The sequence below is a fragment of the Eschrichtius robustus genome, chromosome 19 (genome assembly GCF_028021215.1).
Source record: "Eschrichtius robustus isolate mEscRob2 chromosome 19, mEscRob2.pri, whole genome shotgun sequence".
NCBI classification, from domain to species: Eukaryota; Metazoa; Chordata; class Mammalia; order Artiodactyla; family Eschrichtiidae; genus Eschrichtius; species Eschrichtius robustus.
Window position 1 is genome coordinate 19,404,069 of NC_090842.1, and position 19,536 is coordinate 19,423,604.

At 44.5% G+C, this 19,536-nt stretch overlaps 1 protein-coding gene across 2 annotated transcripts in view; it reads left to right on the forward strand.

Moving 5' to 3' along the window:
• The window catches only part of RANBP10 (RAN binding protein 10), a 67,350-nt gene that overhangs the window by 8,969 nt on the left and 38,845 nt on the right, over positions 1–19,536 (forward strand). For both annotated transcript variants that reach the window (XM_068527681.1, XM_068527682.1), the window contains exon 3: positions 15,835–15,887. In XM_068527681.1, the coding sequence (XP_068383782.1) occupies positions 15,835–15,887 (53 nt within the window). The remainder of the gene's footprint in view (positions 1–15,834; positions 15,888–19,536) is intronic.

Sequence of the window (19,536 nt, forward strand, 5' to 3'; positions counted from 1 at the left end):
GGACGGTACCGGGTTGGGTCCGTTCATGTAATACTCTTCCTCTCAGTGGGGGGGCCTGCACAGAATTGGGCTCAGTGGGTGACTGGGTGGCTTTCTGGTAGAGGGGCAGGGTTGGGGTGTGGTTGCTAGAGGAGCAGCTTGTACACAGTAGCTGGTGTCATGAAGGACTGTGGCTTTAAGCAGGCCCGTCAGACCAGGAAGTAAAATCCCCAGCATCAAATGTTAGCCCTCGTTTCAGACCTAAATGTCAGTTGGTGTTTCTCCTGAAATGTCTCCCAGGGACCGTTTTGTAACCACGACCCCAGAGATCCCCTCTGTTGTGGAGGCTGTTGATTTCTTATCTGGGGCAGGTTCTGACAGAGACAAGATTGCCAGCCTTGCGAGCTGCGGTTTACGTGTTAGATGTTAAAAGGGAAACTGTCTGATGAGATTCCAGTAGCTCCTTGGGGGGTCTGGGGCAGGGGACGGGGCAGTGGTGACTGGCCCTTTGACCTGAGAGGCTTGACGGCAGAGCTTACCTTCCTGCAGCCCCCGAGAGCCATCTCAGCCCTGAGGCTGAGGAGCTTGTCTCTTCTCTCCTCTTTGTCACTTCCTACCAGAGCTCTGTGGGCCTGGAGACATTCAGTTGATGGAGCTTAAATTAAAAATGTTCAGGCAATTCCCTGGTGGTCCAGTGGTTAGGACTTGGCACTTTCACTGCCAGGGCCTGGGTTGGATCCCTGGTTGGGGAACTAAGATCCCGCAAGCCTTGTGGCACGGCCAAAAAAAAAAAAGTTCAGGTCCCATAGTCATTGGTAACATTTGTTAAAAGTGTCTATGGGCTTGCCAGTCCATAAAATCCACCTTCCCTCTAAGGAGAAATTGATGAAAAGTAAAAAGAGTTAGTTCTGTGTTCTTCACTCTTGTCATCTGCTGTGTGCTTATGGTGAGGGACTTCTTTCTTCTGGCCCTGACACGAGGCCAGGATACTCTGATGCTTTCCACTGAGCTCTGCCAAGCCTTACTTGTCTTGTCCGGAAAAGCCAGATGAGGCTAATGCTGGCCTGCAGGGCCATAGGGGTGTTTTTGGTGACACTGTGTGTGTGTGGGTGTGTGTGTGTGTGTGTGTGTATGATAAAATAAATATAACATAAAATGTACCATTTTAGCCATTTTAAAAAAATAAATTTATTATTTATTTTTGGCTGCGTTGGGTCTCTGTTGCTGTGCACGGGCTTTCTCTAGTTGTGGTGAGCGGGGGCTACTCTTCGTTGTGGTGCGTGGGCGTCTAATTGCGGTGGCTTCTCTTGCTGCGGAGCACGGGCTCTAGGCGCGCGGGCTTCAGTAGTTGGGGCACACGGGCTTAGTTGCTCCGTGGCATGTGGGATCTTCCCGGACCAGGGATTGAACCTGTGTCCCCTGCACTGGCAGGCAGATTCTTAACCACTGCGCCACCACGGAAGTGACCGTCTTTTCAGTTCTTTTGAGTGTACACTTAAGAATTGCTTGATTGGCATTCCCTGGTGGTCCAGTGGTTGGGGCTCTGTGCTTCCACTGCAGGGGGCCTGGGTTAGATCCCTGGTCAGGGAACTAGGATCCTACAAGCCCCGTGGCATGGTATGACCAAAAAAAAAAAAAAAAAAAAAGAATTGCTTGATTGTTCCATGTTTAACTGTTTGAGGAATCACCAAACGATTTTCCAAAGCAGCTATACAATTTTATATCCCCACCAGCAATGTGTGACGTTTCTAATTTCTCTACATCTTCACCAACAACTTATTTCCTTCTTTCTTCCTCCCTCCCTTCCTTCCTCCCTCATCCTAGGTGTGAATTTGTATCTCATTTTGGTTTTGGTTTGCAGTTCCTAATGACTAGTAATGTTGAGCATCTTTTCACGTATTTATTGGCCATTTGTATATCTTCTTTGGCGATACAAATGTCTATTCAAGTCCTTTGGCTATTTTATAATTGAGTTGTCTTTTTGTTGTTGAGTTGTAGGAATTCTGTATATATTTTGAATAGTAGATCCTTATAGGATATATGAATTGGAAATATTTTCTCCCATTCTCTAGGTTGTCTTTTCACTTTTTTTTTTTTTTTTTTTGCCTCGCTGGGCAGCTTGTGGATTCTCAGTTCCCTGACCAGGGATCGAACCCATGCCCCCTGCGGTGGGAGTGCGGAGTCCTAACCACTGTACCACCAGGGAATTCCCTCTTTTCACTTTCTTGATAATGACCTTTGATGCATAAAAGTTTTAATTTTGATGAAGTCCAGTTCATCTATTTTTTTCTTTTGGTGCTCATGCTTTTGGTATCATATCTAAGAATCCATGGCCTAAACCAAGGTCATGAATCTTTTCCCCTATGTTATCTTCTAAGAGTTTTATGGTTTTAGCTCTTGTATTATGATCATTGATCCATTTTGAGTTAATTTTTATATAAGGTATGAAGTAGAAATCCAGTTGTCCCAGCACCAATTGTTGAAGAGACTATTCTTTACCCATTGAATGGACTTAGCATCCTTGTTGAAAGTAATTCAGCCGTATAAATTTATTTCTGGGCTTTTAATTCTATTCCACTAGTCTATATGTCTACCTATGTCAGTACCACACTGTTTTGATTACTGTAGTTTTGTAGTAAGTTTTGAAATTGGGAAGTATGAATCCTTTAACTTTGTTCTTTCTTCAAGATTGTTTTAGCTACTTGGGATCCCTTGCAAGTCCATATGGATTTTGAGGACTGACTTTTCCATTTCTACAAAAAAGACTGTTGGAATTTTGGTAGGGATTGTGTTGAATCTGTAGATCAATTTAGAGTATATTAACAATACTCTCCATCTTAAAAATATTAAGCTTTCCAGTCCATGAACATGGGATGTCTTTCCATTTATTTTTGTCTTCTTTAATTTCTTTTAGCAATGTTTTATAATTTTTTGTATACAAACCTTTCATCTCCTTGGTTAAATTTATTCCTAAGGGTTTTTTTGTTTGTTTGTTTGTTTTGATGCTATTGTAAATGGAATTGTTTTCTTAATTTTCTCCTTCGACTGTTCAGTGTTAGTATATTGAAACTGCTTTTTGTGTGTTGATTTTGCATCCTGCGACTTTGCTATTTATTAGCTAGTTTATTAGGTCTAGTAAGCTTTCTGTGTATTGTTTGGGACTTTCTATATATAGGATTTTCTAGATATAGGATCATGTCATCTGCAAATAGAGATAGTTTTACTTATTCCTTTCCAATTTTTATGCCTTTTATTTCTTTTTCTTGTCTAATCGGTCTGAGTAGAACTTCCAGTACAGTGTTGAATAGCAGTGGTGAAAGGTGGACATCCTTGTATTGTTCCTCATCTTAGGGTAAAAGCTTTCAATCTTTCACCATTGGTATGTTGGCTGTGAGTTTTTCATAAATGCCCTTTATCATGTTGAGGAAGTTCCCTTTTGTTCCTAGTTTTCTGAGTGTTTTTATCATGAAGGGATGCTGGATTTTTCAAATGCTTTTTCTGTCAGTTGAGATGATCATGTGGTTTTCTTTTTCCTTCTTTCTGTTAATGCGGTTTATTATATTGATTGATTTTCTTTATTTTTTTCTTTTGGCTGCATTGGGTCTTCATTGCTATGTGTGGGCTTTCTCTAGTTGCAGTGAGCGGGGGCTACTCTTCGTTGCAGTATGTGGGTTTCTCATTACAGTGGCTTCTCTTGTTGCGTAGCACGGGCTCTAGGCACGCAGGCTTCAGTAGTTGCAGCACACGGGCTCAGTAGTTGTGGTACGTGGGCCCTAGAGCACACTGGCTTCAGTAGTTGTGATGCATGGGCTCAGTAGTTGCGATGCGTGGGCTCTAGGGCACGTGGCCTTCAATAGTTGTGGCTTGCGGGCCCTAGAGCACAGGCTCAGTAGTTGTGGCGCATGGGCTTAAGTTGCTCCACAGCACGTGGGATCTTCTTGGACCAGGGCTCGAACCCACGTCCCCTGCATTGGTGGGCGGATTCTTAACCACTGCACCACCAGGGAAGTGCCTTGATTGATTTTCTTATGTTAAATTGCCCTTGATTTCCTGGCATAAATCTCACTTGGTCGTGATATTAATCCTTTTAATGTTGTTGAATTTGGTTTGCTATAGTTTTGTTGAGAATTTGTGCATCTCTCTTCAGAAGGTATATTGATCTATAATTTCCTTTTCTTTTGATGTCTTCTTGATGACTTTTTGATTGCTGTTCCAGGGTCTGCCCCATCTTGGGCTTGGAACTGGGTACAGCACATTTGCAACAGTACCCAGACATTATTCTGCCAAGAACCGAAGTCTCTAGGCCAGAGCTGGGAAGGCGCTTAGGAGCCCGTTTAGACCAGCCTCTCTTCTTCTGATAGGGAACCTGAGATGTGGGGTGAAATCAAAGACCCACAGTCCTGAGTTAGGCTGCAGTGTCTGAGACCAGGCTTCAGAGTCTGGGATGTTGTCTCTGGAGCCCTGCCGCAAAGTGTCCCTGTCACTTTAAAACTCTTCAGGTGCTTCTCTTCAGGAGGCAGGAAGGGAATGTCAGACTTGTTGCCAAAGAGGTTCCTTGCGTGGAGCGCTCCAAACTATCTCTGAGGACCAGGTGGGGGATTACAGCAAAGGGGTGGTCTCCTCCCTCCAGGCCTTGCTGTATATCTTCGGAGGGTGTGAGAGTCCAGAGGCCTGCTTTCTAAGGTCCTGTCCTCTGTCTACCCCAAGGCCTGCCTGGGTCATGGAAGACTCTCCAGTCAATTAGAGCTGTGCTGAGGCTGTGTCACTTCAGGGGGGTCTCCTGAGGGTCTCCTCTGGGTTATGCTTGGGATGCACCAGGAGCCCCAGCTCCTCTACTGAGCATGGATTTTGACCATTTCTTGCTGTTTCTGAAGGTGTGCTCTTCTGATGCAGATTCTGCCCTCCTGTCAAGGCTCAGGGAAGTGAGTATACTGAGGAGCTGACCATGAAGACCAGGTCCCCCATTGTGTCTCTCTGGCATTGAAATGTTGCCCTGGGACAATCCAGGGAGAGTCTGATGGGTGAGAGCCAGCAACCTCGTCAGTATGCAGCCATCAGCTGGCTCTTGAAAATGATTTTTCTATGATTATCAAAGTAATTTATGTTAATTGTAGAAAATATGGAAAACTAAAGAGAAAAAAGAAGAATGTAAGCTGATTGGAACATGCTCGCAACTCACTGCGTGACTGCAGTGGTTTCAGCGGACTGTTGCTTTTGTGGGAGAGTCAGCAGAGGTGGGTGGAGGGCAGCAGGGGCCCCAGAAACGACCAGTCCATTCTCAAGGCTAGTCATTTTCCAGGGCCCCAGTTTGGACCTGCTGCCTCAGGGTGGACCTGGCTGTGTGGTCAGCCGAGGGCCACTGCTGCTGCTCTTCTCTCCTGCTCTCTGGGAGATCCTGCCCCAGCCCTTTTCTCTCTGGAGCCTGACACAGAGGCGGAGTCACTCTTCTAGCCCATGTTGTGGTTTTTGCGGTGAAGAGTAGAGACTGAGAAGTTAGAGGCCGACTCATGGCCTCTCTGCCATGAGAGCTTGTTTTGTCCCTCTACATTTACTGGCTGTTTCACCTCTCCGACAAACGCTATTTTCTATTTTGCTACCATATTAGAAGAAAGGAGTAAATCAGATGGGTTTACCTTGCTTTCAGTCATTTTATGGGGTAAATAACTGTTCCCCCAAGCTTCTCAGATATATCCTGCTACTTGAAAAGAAAGCCCTAGCAGAGATGTGACGTGTGGGGAACTAAGCTCTGTCTGTGCCTGTCACCAGCTTGGGGAGTGAGAGCCCTTGTTGCGTCCCTCCCAGGAGACCGTGTCAGCCTGTGTCTGTTAGTGTTCCTAGCATTGCCTGACCCATTACCAAGAAGGAAGCAAATGTTCACCTTCTTTCTCCTTGGCAGTCCCATGTAAACAGGCATGTGTTTTTAGATGTCCCAAGATCCAGGCCTTCAAGGATGGCCTACTTTCCTTTACCAGATTCCAATACTAGAAGAGCCTCCAGTGCATGAACTAGAGGACAGTGGGGTTGTCCACTCATTTCAGTGGCTGCCCTGAGGGCTCTCTGGATTCATGGTGATAGCTGAGGAAGCAGACTCTGACAGGCCAAGTGATGTGCCCTTGGGCACATGGTGAAGAGGCGATTTGAATCTGGGTTTGTCCGATATATTTGCTCTGATACAGGTATGTTTCCTGTTCAGCTGTTTGTGCACAGTGTAAAGGCTTGGAGCAGAGCTGGAGCAAGGCTGCTACTGACAGGCATTTAGGCTCCAAACTTTCCAAGTACGTCTCAGAATTGCCCTTTCTTTGGTGACTGGTTGTGTTGGGATGTGTCCTGGGCAGCTCCTCCCCCACCCAGTAAGTTCACCGTATTCTAAAGAACACTTGGCTCTCTCCACGTCTTGCCATCCCACTGTTTCTGTCCTTGTCCAGCCTTGTCATCTTCCACTGGGATGATTTTGGTAGCCTCTAGTTTTGCTTCTTCAATCCATTTTTCAAATATCAGATGTTTGATCAGTTGTGCCCTTTCTAAACCCTTTCTGCAGCTTCCCATTGACCTCCCCTGAAGTTCAAACTCCTTAAGCTAGCATGCAGGCTGTGTGTGAATAGCTTGTTTCCGGCTCCAGCTTTGGCTCTTTTTAGGTCTGCCCAAGCTGTGACCCAGCCACACTGAACTCCTCTCACTTCCTTGACCATGGGGCTGCTTTCTTGCCTCTACGCCTCAACACATTCTGTTGCTTCTATGAGGAACAAGCTCCTTTTTTTTTTTTTTTTTTTTTCCCCTCATCTCCTTTACTAGGTCTTGGCTCAGCCTTCGCTTCCTCTGGGAACCCCCCACTCATTGCACCCTGATTCTCTGGCCCACCCCTGACTTGGCACTGGAAACTGTTCCAGGGCAGGGAATCCACCCTTGTGTCCCCAGCGCTGTACTAGGCACAGAGGATCTTTGTGGAATGGGTGACTACAGCGGCCTCTATGAAGAGACATTTATCACACCTGTTTTTACAACTTTAGCAAGGACCCAACAGCAGCAAGCAACCCATTCATTTTCAGGTGCCACCAGAGATCAACGGAGGAGAGACAGTGTCAGGGTGACTTCTTAACATCATTCTTCCTGCTTCTTAGATCCAAAGGTGAACATACTTGGGTTTGGGTTTTTTTTCCTTATTGTTTTGCCTCATTCATGACAGCCTATCGGAGAGCTGGGACCACATCAGTCCAGGACCTGGCAAGGCACTACACGTGTTACTCATTGGTGATTTTTCTTTTTAATAAATTTATTTATTTACGTATTTATTTTTGGCTGTGTTGGGTCTTCGTTGCTGCCCATGGGCTTTCTCTAGTTGCGGCGAGTGGGGGCTCTTCTTCGTTGTGGTGCGTGGGTTTCTCATTGCGGTGGCTTCTCTTGCTGTGGAGCACAGGCTCTAGGCACGTGGGCTTCAGTAGTTGTGGCTCGCGGACTCCAGAGCGCAGGCTCAGTAGTTGTGGAGCATAGGCTTAGTTGCTCCGCGGCATGTGGGATCTTCCTGGACCAGGGCTCGAACCCATGTCCTCTGCATTGGCAGGCAGATTCTTAACCACTGTGCCACCAGGGAAGTCCCCTCATTGGTGATTGAGAGGAAACCTCAGGTCTTACCTAGATTTTTTGTGAGTAGATGGAGAAGTGAACTTCCCTTGTGCCTGTTATGTCACTAGCTCTGTGGTTTTAAGTCTTTTACTTTCGCAGTGCTGAAGTCCAATGTCAGCAAGAGGGGAGAATAGTACTGGGGATGTTGTGGCTGAGTTCAGAGCTCACTTATCTGTCACATAGCTCTGTCATGACCTCATACCAGCTAGAAGCTGAGGTTCCCATTGAAATGTGGCTGGGAGAGAGCCTGTGACTTTGGTGATAAAATTCTTTACCAGCCTGTGAATGGATGAACCCTAGGCGTTTGTTGAATGTCCATTATGTGCCCAGCACTGCACTGACTCTTGCTTTTCCTCTGAGGGCTGGGGGCTCCAGCCCATAGCCCCTGCATCCTGAGGTGGGCAGCAGACACAGCATCTGTTCTCCCCACTGTGGCATGAGACGTAGGGTTGGAGCCTGCAGACTTAGGCTCCATCTCTTGTGCTTGTATGTTTGGGTTGAGGGATTGATCTTTGGGAGGTATCAGAACCAAATAAACTCATATTCACATGCTGGGTTTTTGGCTAGAGATGACACCTTGGAAAAGGCAGGTAAAGATATTATCTCCCTGGACCCTAAATGACCAAGCTTGAAGAGAGGAAAAGACTTTATGTAATAACAAATGTTATAATTGGTGATAGTGGGCTTGAACCTTTTTTTTTTAAACAGTTGTTCTGATATGTGTTCATTTATTTTATTGTGGTAAAATATAAATACATAACATAAAATTTACCATTTTAATCATTCTTAAGTGTACAGTTCAATGGCCTTAAGTACATTAACGTTGTACAACCATCACCATCATCTGTCTCCAGAACTTTTTTCATCTTGCCAAACTGAAACTCTGTACCCATTAAACAATAACTCCCTATTCTCCCCTCCCCCTAGACCCTGGCAACCACCATTCTTTCTGTCTTTATGAATTTTATTTCATTTAGCGTAGTGTCCTCAAGGTTCATCCATGTTGTAGCATATGTCCGAATTTCTTTCCTTTTTAAGGCTGTATGATATTCCATTGTGTGTAAATACCGTATTCTGTTTATCCACTCATCAATAGACACTTTCTACCCGTTAAAAAACAAAAATTCAACTGAGTGAATTTGAAGATTTATTGGCTTTATTCAACGGTTCATGAATTGGGCAGCATCCCATCTAGCAAGTAGACAGATACTCCTTCCAAGGGGTTGTACAAAATGAAAGGTTTTTATCGGCAGAAGGAGGGTGGGGCAAGGAAGTTATTAGCAAAAGAAAAGAAAGGATTGTTTTAGGCAGGACATTTTTTGCAGGAAGGGAATGGTGGGGTTTTATCATGCAGATTACCTCACTAGTGCTAATCAGGAAATTTCAGATTGATTGTTTAAAGGTCACATTCCTGAGAGAGGTTCAAAGCGCAATTAGTTTTTTTTAAATTAATTAATTAATTAATTTATGGCTGTGTTGGGTCTTCGTTGCTGTGCGCGGACTTTCTCTAGTTGCGGTGAGCGGGGGCTACTCTTCGTTGCAGTGCGTGGGCTTCTCATTGTCGTGGCTTCTATTGTTGCGCAGCACGGTCTCTAGGCGCACGGGCTTCAGTAGTTGTGGCACGTGGGCTCGGTAGTTGTGGCTTGTGGGCTCTAGAGTGCAGGCTCAGTAGTTGTGGCGCACGGGCTTAGTTGCTCCGCGGCCTGTGGGAATCTTCCCAAACCAGGGCTCGAACCCGTGTCCCCTGCATTGGCAGGGGGATTCTTAACCACTGCGCCACCAGGGAAGCCCTAATTTTTTTTTTTAATTGAGGTATAGTTGATGTGCAGTGAAGTCTTGGTTTGCTGTCCTAGGGGCAGATGACTCCATTTTGGTCTTGTTATTTCTTTTTAATACACCTTTGGCTGATTGTGAATAAAGCCACTATGAATTTGGGTGTCCAGATTATCTGTTAGAATTCTGCTTTCAATTCTTTTGGGTATATGCCCAGAAGTGGAATTGTTGGATCTTATGGTAATTCTGTGTTTGAATTACCATATAATTAACTGCATACTGTTTTCCACAGTGGCTGCACCATTAATACACATGGGTTTCAGTTTCTCTACATCCTCACTAATACTTGTTATTTTCTGGTTTTTTGATAATAACCATACTAAAGGGTGTGAAATGGTATCTCATTGTGGTTTTGATGTGTATTTCCTAATAATTAGTGATGCTGAGCGTCTTTTCATGTGCTGATTGGCCATGTGTATCTCTTGTTTATTCAAGTCCGTTGCCCATTTTTAATAGAGTTGCTTGTTTTTTTGTTTTTGATTGTAAGAGTTCTTTGTATATCCTGGATATTAAACCCTTATCAGGTATATGATTTGCAAATATTTTTCCCATTTCTTTGGTTGTTTTTCACTGTGTTGACAGTCCTTTGATGTACAAAAGTTAGATGTAGTCCAGTTTATTTTTTCTTTTGTTGCCTGTGCTTTGGGTGTCCAAAGAATCCAGGAAATCATTGCCAATTCCAATGTCGTAAAGCTTTTCTCCTCTGTTTTCTTCAAAGAGTTTTATAGTTTTAGGTTTTACATTTAGGTCTTTGATCCATTCTGAGTTAATTTTGCATATGGTGTATGGTAAGGGTCCAACTTCATTCTTTTTTTGTTGTTTTTTTTAATAAATTTATTTATTTTTGGCTGCGTTGGGTCTTCGTTGCTGTGCGTGGGCTTTCTCTAGTTGTGGCGATGGGGGGCTACTCTTCGTTGCAGTGCACGGGCTTCTCATTGCGGTGGTTTCTCTTGTTGTGGATCACGGGCTCTAGGTGCGCAGGGTTCAGTAGTTGTGGCCCATGGGCTCTAGAGTGCAGGGTTAGTTGTGGCGCATGGGCTTAGTTGCTCTGCGGCATGTGGGATCTTCCCGGACTAGGGCTCGAATCCGTGTCCCCTGCATTGGCAGGCGGATTCTTAACCCTGCGCCACCAGGGAAGCCCCAACTTCATTCTTTTGCGTGTGGATATCCAGTTGTCCCAGCACCAGTTGTGTATCTATTTAGATATCCTGATGTCCCATTTGTTGAAAAGACTATCACTTTCCCATTGAATCGTCTTGGCATCTTTGTTGAAATCAGTTGACCACATATAGGAGAGTTTGTTTCTGGGTTCTTAATTTTATTTTATTTTTATTTGTTTTTTTGGCTGCATTAGGTCTTTGTTGCTGTGCGTGGGCTTTCTCTGGTTGCGGCGAGTGGGGCCTACTCTTCGTTGTGGTACACGGGCTTCTCATTACGGTGGCTTCTCTTATGGTGGAACATGGGCTCTAGTTGCGTGGGCTTCAGTAGTTGTGGTGCATGGGCTCAGTAGTTGTGGCTCGTGGGCTCCAGAGCACAGGCTCAGTGGTTGTGGCATATGGGCTGGGCTTAGTTGCTCTGCAGCATGTGGGATCTTCCCAGACCAGGGATCGAACCTGTGTCCCCTGAATTGGCAGGCGGATTCTTAACTACTACACCACCAGGGAAGTCCCCAACTTTTCTTTTCCCAAATGGATGGTGTTGATTCTATATATTGCTTTGGGTAGTATTGACATCTTAACAATATTGTCTTCCAATCCATGAACACAGATGTCTTTCTGTTTATTTGTTTCTTTATACTTATTTATTTAAATATTTTATTTATTTATTTGGCTGTGCCGGGTCTTATTTGCAGCATGTGGGATCTAGTTCCCTGACCAAGGACCGAACCTGGGCCCCCTGCATTGGGAGCGTGGAGTCTTAGCCACTGGACCACCAGGGAAGTCCCTGTGTCTTTTTAAAAATTTATTTATTTATTTATAAAATTTTATTTATTTATTTATAAAATTTTATTTATTTATTTATTTATTGGCTGTGCCGCATGGCTTGCTGGTTCTTAGTTCCCTGACCAGGGATTGAACCCCGGGCCCCAACAGTGAAAGCCCTGGGTCCTAACCACTGGATTGCCAGGGAATTTCCTATTTCTGTCTTCTAAAATTTCAGCAGCATTTTACTTTTTAGTGTACAAGCTTTTTGCCTTCTTGGTAAAGTTAATTCCTAAGTATTTTATTCTTTTTGATGCTATTGTGAATGGAATTATTTTCTTGATTTCTTTTTTCGATTGTTCAGTGTTTATGTTGAAACATGACTGCTTTTTGTGTGTTGATTTTGTATCCTGTGACTTTGCTGAATTTGTTTGTTAGTACTAACAGTTTTTTGTGGAATATAGGATTTCTACACATAATATCATGTCATCTGTGAACAGAGATAGTTTTACCTACTCCTTTCCAATTTGGATACCTTTTATTTCTTTTTCTTGTCTACTTGCTTTGGCTAGAATTTCTAATACTCTGTTGAATAGAAGTGGCGAAAGCAGGCATCTTTGTCCTGTTCCTGATTTTAGAGGAAAAGTTCTCATTCTTTCACCATTGGATATGATGTTAGCTGTGGGTTTCTCATATAAGGCCTTTTATTTTTATTTATTTATTTTTTAAATTAATTAATTTATTTATTTTTGGCTGTGTTGGGTCTTCGTTTCTATGCGAGGACTTTCGCTAGTTGCGGCAAGCGGGGGCCACTCTTCATCGCCATGCGCGGCCTCTCACTATCGCAGCCTCTCTTGTTGCGGAGCACAGGCTCCAGACGCGCAGGCTCAGTAGTTGTGGCTCACGGGCTTAGTTGCTCCGCGGCATGTGGGATCTTCCCGGACCAGGGCTCGAACCCGTGTCCCCTGCATTGGCAGGCAGATTCTCAACCACTGCGCTACCAGGGAAGCCCAAGGCCTTTTATTATGTTGAGACAGTTTCCTTTTATGCCTAGTTTGTTAAGTGTTTTTTTTTTTTTTAATAAATTTATTTAATTATTTATTTATTTTTGGCTGCGTTGGGTCTTCATTGCTGCACGCGGGCTTTCTTTAGTTGCTGTGAGTGGGGACTACTCTTTGTTGCGGTGTGCGGGCTTCTCATTGTGGTGGCTTCTCTTGTTACGGAGCACGGGCTCTAGGAGCACAGGCTTCAGTAATTGTGGCTCGCGGGCTCTAGAGCTCAGGCTCAGTAGTTGTAGCGCACGGGTTTAGTTGCTCCGCGTCATGTGGGATCTTCCCAGACCAGGGGTCGAACCTGTGTCCCCTGAATTGGCAGGCAGATTCTTAACCACTGAGCCGCTAGGGAAGCCCTGTTAAGTGTTTTTGAGAAGTAATTGAATATACCATATAATTCACTCACAGTGTACAACTCACTGTTTTTTTAGTATATTCACAGTGTCCTTATAGTTTTTTTTCCACTCTTTGCTGATCTTAGACTGGTTGGTTAACAGTTTTTAAGTGTATGAAGACTTGCTGGAAGGCTGCATCTTTTTGTAATTTTAGAACATCATACTTTTGGAAAAGACTTAATATCACCCAATGTTTGAAAAATTGGGACTCATTCCCTTTGAACACTGACTTAGCTTGACCTCATATGAACATGCAACTTAGGCTTCTGTGGGGCTGCTCCCTGTGTCATTGACACTCACGGGGGCATGACATCCAAGTGTGGGTATTGCTCTCCTCTGTGTGCTCTACCCTTAGCTTATCTACTCAGATTCTCAAGTTGACCCTGGGGTTTGTACAGAGGCTCCCAGGCCATCCGCTGGTAAAAACTGTCCCACCTGTGGGGCAGAATCTATAGGGAGGTGTTGAAGTCTAGCTGCTGGAGGTGGAAGAGGTTTCCCCTGTGGAGAGACATAAGCAACTTGTGTTTGAGTGCATGTGCCTTAGTAGTTCCCTGTTCCCATGGGAAGTTGTGGAACCAGAGCTCTGTTGCTGGTGGCCAAGCATACTCTTCCTGGATGACCCTTGACCTCCCCTATTTGCAGTAACCTTAAGCAGTTGGGGGTCACCCAGGAAGCACATGTGCTTCAAACACAAGCCCTCATCTTAGTGTCAGGAAACCTGTATGCCAGGGATGGGATCACATGTGGTGTTGGGCAGAGGCCAGGCCCCTCTAAACAGGGCAGGATAAGTGGCCTGGCATCCAAGTCAGGAAAACTCCTGGCTATGTTGCATTTGCATATGTTGATTGATGACTTCGAGGCAGTTGGGGTAATTTGCTGCTTGGTCAGCTGTGGTGTAAAGGGAATGGAGACCAACTTTTGGCAGCATCTTCCACGTAAAGTAAGGAAGCTGATTATTTGGGCTGCTGTTTTTCTGGGCAAATGTGCAGGTTTTAGTCTAATGGGAATCCTGCCAGCAGGCTTACACAGCTTCTGCTCCTGATGGTCCTTGAAGGTCCCCTCCTGACAGGAGGTAGCAGGCAGTTTGAGAGTCTTTTGAACCATGGGAGTCATTCTTTGAAGTGCTGTTCCTTTCCCTTTTCTCCTTTCCCTTCCCTCCCCTTTCCCTAACCCCTGCGGGGCCAGTTATTCGGCCCACAGCCCTGTGTTGTGTTGATCGCTGTCTTTTCCTGGGTCCTGCCCACCAAGATGGGGGGTAGCTGGTTTCGGGAAAATGGGTGGATCAGAGCCTTCCTCCCTGCTCTCCAACACCCAGTGGTGCAGCTGGCCAGAGAAGGGCAAAGGGGCATTTGCTACAGGTGGAAGGCTCGCAGCTTTAGGAGCACCACGTTGTGGGGACTCTGGTAGTGTTAGGAAACAGGTACATAAGGTGCATGGAACATGCCAGGAGAGAAAAAGAATGGCCCAAGGTGGGGAAATGTATGTAAAATAGTTTCTTGCAGAATTACAACAGGGAACAATTAGAATGTAAATGTAAGCTGCTTGGAAATGGTCAAAATAAGGCAACCCCATGTAATTGCTTTTTTAAAAAAACATTTTTTATTGTGGTAAAATATACATCACATAAATTTTATCATTTTAACTATTTTTAAGTGAACAGTTCAGTGGCATTAAGCTCATTCACATTGTTTTTATTTACTTATTTATTTATTTTTGGCTGCATTGGGTCTTCGTTGCTGCACATGGGCTTTCTCTAGTTGCGGCGAGCGGGGGCTACTCTTCTTTGCTGTGCACGGGCTTCTCATTGCGGTGGGTTCTCTTGTTGCGAAGCACAGGCTCTAGGCGCGTGGGCTTCAATAGTTGCAACACGCGGGCTCAGTAGTTGTGGCACACAGCCCTAGAACACGCGGGCTTCAGTAGTTGCAGCGTGTGGGCTCTAGAGCACAGGCTCAGTAGTTGTGGCACATGGGCTTAGATGCTCCGCAGCATGTGGGATCTTCCCGGACCAGGGATCGAACCCGTGTCCCCTGCATTGGCAGGCGAATTCTTAACCACTGCTCCACGAGGGAAGTCCTTATTCACATTGTTAATGCAACCGTAAAGTTACCCCTTAGCCGTCTTGGTTGGTGTTTTCAATATTGTGAGCTTCTCAACTACCTCTTGATGCTCATATGTGGTTAATTCAGGCATCATGTGTGGGTTTCTACTATTTTACACTTAGATAGTGGTGACTTGTTTCTCTTATTTCTAAGTTCTTGGGGAAATACCTCACTGTTTCTTTGTACACTACAAATATTTAGACGAAAAAAAGCCTGTTCATTTCCTTTTCTGACCTGCCCTCTCATGAGTGCCACTGAGATATCTTTGACAGAGTTGCCCAGCGTGGGTCCCATCTGGCTGTAGCTGCCTAAATTGTTTAGGTACCTGGGTGGGAAGGGTACGGGGTGGGTCTCTGGGGCCTCACACACCACCACCTTCAGCTTTGGATGACTGAGGAGGCCAGTGGTGAATGTATAGGGCAAGGGTAATGAATTTGGAGACCCCAGAGAAGAAGCCCTGTGTGAGGGGTCTTTACGATCCTATATGGATCCAGCTGGCTTTACTTCTTCTGTGTTTTGGTCTTTGCTGAAGAGTGACTTGTCCCTTTGGGCTTGATCTTGCGTTATTCTGCCAAACACTACCTAGGATTGAACTAGTTACTTTAGGCACTTCTTGGGAGTAGATTCCGCCACCTTAGCTGGAGCCAGAAACCAAGAGACTGGAAGCAGTGACTCCAGGAAACTTTCCTCTGAAACTGAAGCCAGTGGTTCCTGGTTACAGACAGTACCTCCTGTTTCTCCAGCTGCTTAAGGCATTGAGAGATTTCCATTAGAAAATCAAAATGTAGAGTTTCTCCAAGAACCACTAGTTTGTTAAAAGAGTCTCTACATTCATTGCTTTTCCTGTTTTTCTGTCTTTTACCAAGAAATATTTGAGAAGGGAGATGCATAATCATTTGCTAACCAGAATTTTTATATGTATGCTTTTTCAAAGGTACATGGGAATAGGACTCTCAGCTCAAGGCGTCAACATGAACAGACTTCCTGGTGAGTCATTGGCTAAGAGAACATTTTTCTGCTCTCTTGATCCATTCTGTGATGAGAGTCATGGTGGCAGCCAACAAGCTGGAGAGGACTTTGTTTGCTGGCTGCCTACTTGCTAAGCCAGGCCATTGGGTGGAGGATCCTGAAAGGTGGCCATTGGGCCGGGCTGGTGTGGGCTTCCATTCCAAAAATTAATTGGCAAGTGATTGTCCTTCATGGAATTTGAACTGTTTACAGTCAAAACCAAGTGACCTGAGCTTGCTCCCAGTGGGAATACACATCAGTAGCCCTCACTGCTATTGGCCTTTGCTTACCAGCATGGGACTCTGGCATATATGGAGAGGAAGGCTGCCACCAGCGTTGGTTCCTTTTTTACTTTACCATGTTAATGACCAAAGTCTTTAAGTGACCTCCATGTGGAAGACAGTTGAGGCAGTTTCTTAATAAACAGGAGGATGTGCGTGAGACTTAGATTTACAGTCAGCAACCTCAGATTTGTGGAAGGCTCTGGACCCTGCAGGTGGGCCTCCTCTACCACCCAGGCACCCTTTCAGCTGTTTTCTGCCTAGCAGTTCATGCCCAGTCCTGGGCTAGGCGCAGTTGAGGGGACAAAAGCCTCTACCAGAAGCTGGTGGGTTCTAGAATATGGTCCTAAGTCCATTTGTCCCTTGAGTGGTGTAAGTGGCACGGTGCAAGCTGTCCTGACACTGTCACGGAGGCAGGAAAAGTCCTTGTGTTTTTGCCCGGGCCCTCTCTACTTTTTGGCCTCTGACACAGAGAAGGCAGCTGGCTTTTTCCAAAGAGCGAATAGCACTTAAATCGTATGTCTTTTCCAATCTATGTTTAATATCAATCAGGTCTTTTCGTCATTGACTAATTTCAAGTACTTGAAATCTAGACCTGCTCAGGATTCAACTAATTGCCAGGAACCTGACTTTTAAAAAAAATTTGGCTTTGATCTGAGCAAAAACTGTCCTTTAGTTATTAATCAGAATGTGTGTGGCATGTTTGGCCTCTTTGTGTAGCGTGCAGCTGTGATCTTTGTTATTCAAGCCTTGGCCTTAGCTGACTAGATCTACAGTGTTCATAGCTCTGTCTCTTTGTGAACAGGGAGCTTAGAAAAATAATTTCCCATCAAAGGTAAACTGATTCCTAAATCTTTTTCTTGCAGTAAATGTGCTCTTTGAACTTTTGCACGGCTTTGGTGGCAGAGAAAAGAGGCTTTTATAGGTTCGTTATACAAAAGTAACTACTATAATCTGTTATTGGGTGGCACTTTAAGCAACTCTGAACATTGGTTAAATGAATTTTTGTTAATCTATGTAAAAGAATACTATGCAGCCATGAAAAAAATGAGGAGGCTCTTCAAGTACTGTTTTGGAGTAATCTCTGGGATGTATCACTAAGTGAAAAATATAAGGCATAGAACAATATATATTATGCTATCAAATGTAAAAAAAAATGAGGGAAAATGAATATATCTGTATCTGCTTGTACACGCATAGAATATCTTTGGAAAGCTAAGAAAAACTTGTAATATTGGCTGTCCCTTGGGACAGAGTGGCTGGGGGTAGGACTGAGAAGGAAATTTTTCACTTTTGAAGCTTTCACATTTTCTTTCTTGTGAATATATTACCTGTTTTAAAAATATAAATAAAATTAAAATAAAATAACCAAAAGCAAATGCCCCTGCATCAAGAAGCCCTCATGCCTGTCTTTTAGCTGGTCTTGGAATGCAGTCTTTTACCATGTGCATGATATTCTGAGTTCCACACACTCATCCTTCTTTAGTAAGAATCGTTTTCGCCTGGCCATTGGGTTTGGGATCCATGGTGTGGAGCAGGTGAGGTAGGAGGAGTTCAAGGTCTGCCTAAATTGAGCTGAAACTGTTTGAGATAGAGCCATGTGGAGCTGTCTTAGTCTGTTTGCCTTGGTCATAAGATGGGTCTTTTGACCCCTCTGGGCTGCTTAGAGGTGAGCTGCGGGTCTTGTGCTTTGACATTGTTAATGTAACATTGTTGTGAAGTTGGACCCTGCCTGGGCACAGGGGGTGGCCCTGTAGGGAGAAGGGGCTTGGGGACAGTGGATAAGGTGTTAGTTCCTGCACTAACACATCAGGAAAGCTAGCACCTTTTTTACATCCTCACTGGTGCATCTCTCTTTGGGCAAGAGAAAGGAGCCTCAGTGTTCTGTGGATATTGTACCTGTCTTCATTTTCACTCTGCCTGCCAGCTCCTGCGGGTTTTCCTTCCTGCCGTATCTGATCATCTCCCTGATTATTCCTTAAGGTGGAAAGTAGGAATCAGGTTGCATCTAGATAGGGATTCTCCCTAGGAATGGTGGATGCCTCTGGCTTTCCCGGATACAGGGCTGGTTGAATGGCTGCGCAGACCTAGCACAGGGATAGCGGCGAGACACTCCTCTCAGGAATGATGGGGGTGCCTGCCACTGTTCATCCCAGCACTTCGTTTGGAAGATCAGAATCCCCTTTGGTGCTTTCCATTTCCTGGGGTCACTTTGTGTGTGTGTGTGCGTGTGTGTGTATAATGAGCATAACATTCTCCAAAACCAAAAGTATCATCATTCATAAACAGTTAGACCTGAAACTACTTGCATGTATTTTGGTAGTGAGGTGAGAGGTGGAGGATGATAACAGCTAAAGCCTTTCTGCCAGTTGCTTCTGATTTCTGAGAGGTCATTGGTTGAGGTGAAAGCTATTTGGACTGTTTGGATGTATGGTTGGTGGGAGGGGAGTGATGGTAGTGACCTTAGCTGTGTCTAGAATTTGAGACTTTGGTGTTAAATCCAGATGAGATGTTTGAGGGTTGATGTATCTCCTTTATAGATACAGGTGTATTTAGTGGAGGGTAGCTGTAGGGGTGGTTACTGCACCACAGCACTGTGAAGTGGTGTTTCAGCCTGGCATTTAGGGGCAAATAGGAGTTTGCCCGATGGTTTTGCGCAGTGATACTGTAGGGCCTGAGAGTGGATCCATAAGTTGTCTGCTGTGATGGGATGGCTTCCTGGGAACAGTCAGGATGAACCAGTTGAGGGAAGAGTCTTGTGTACTATGGCAAGGGGCCTGGACTTCTGTATATATAAGCAGTGGGAGCTGCAGGAGTGTTTGTTGTTTTTAATTTTTATTGAAGCATAGTTGATTTACAATGTGGTGTTAGTTTCAGGTGTACAGCAAAGTAAATCAGTTATACATGTACATATATCCTCTCTTTTTTTTTTTTTAAGATTCTTTTCCCATATAGACCATTACAGACTATTGAGTAGAGTTCCCTGTGCTGTACAGCAGGTTCTTATTAGTTATCTATTTTATATATAGTAGTGTGTATATGTCAGTTCCAATCTTCCAATTTATCTCTCCCCTGCCATATCCCCTGGTAACCATAAGTTTGTTTTCTACATCCGTGACTCTACTTCCGTTTTGTAAATAAGTTTACTTGTACCCTTTTTTTTAGATTCCACATATAAGTGATATCATATATTTGTCTTTCTGTGTCTGACTTATTTCACTCAGTATGACAGTCTCTAGGTTCACTCATGTTGCTACAAACGGCATTATTTTGTTCTTTTTTTTTTTATTTATTTATTTTTGGCTGTGTCGGGTCTTCGTTTCCGTGCGAGGGCTTTCTCTAGTTGC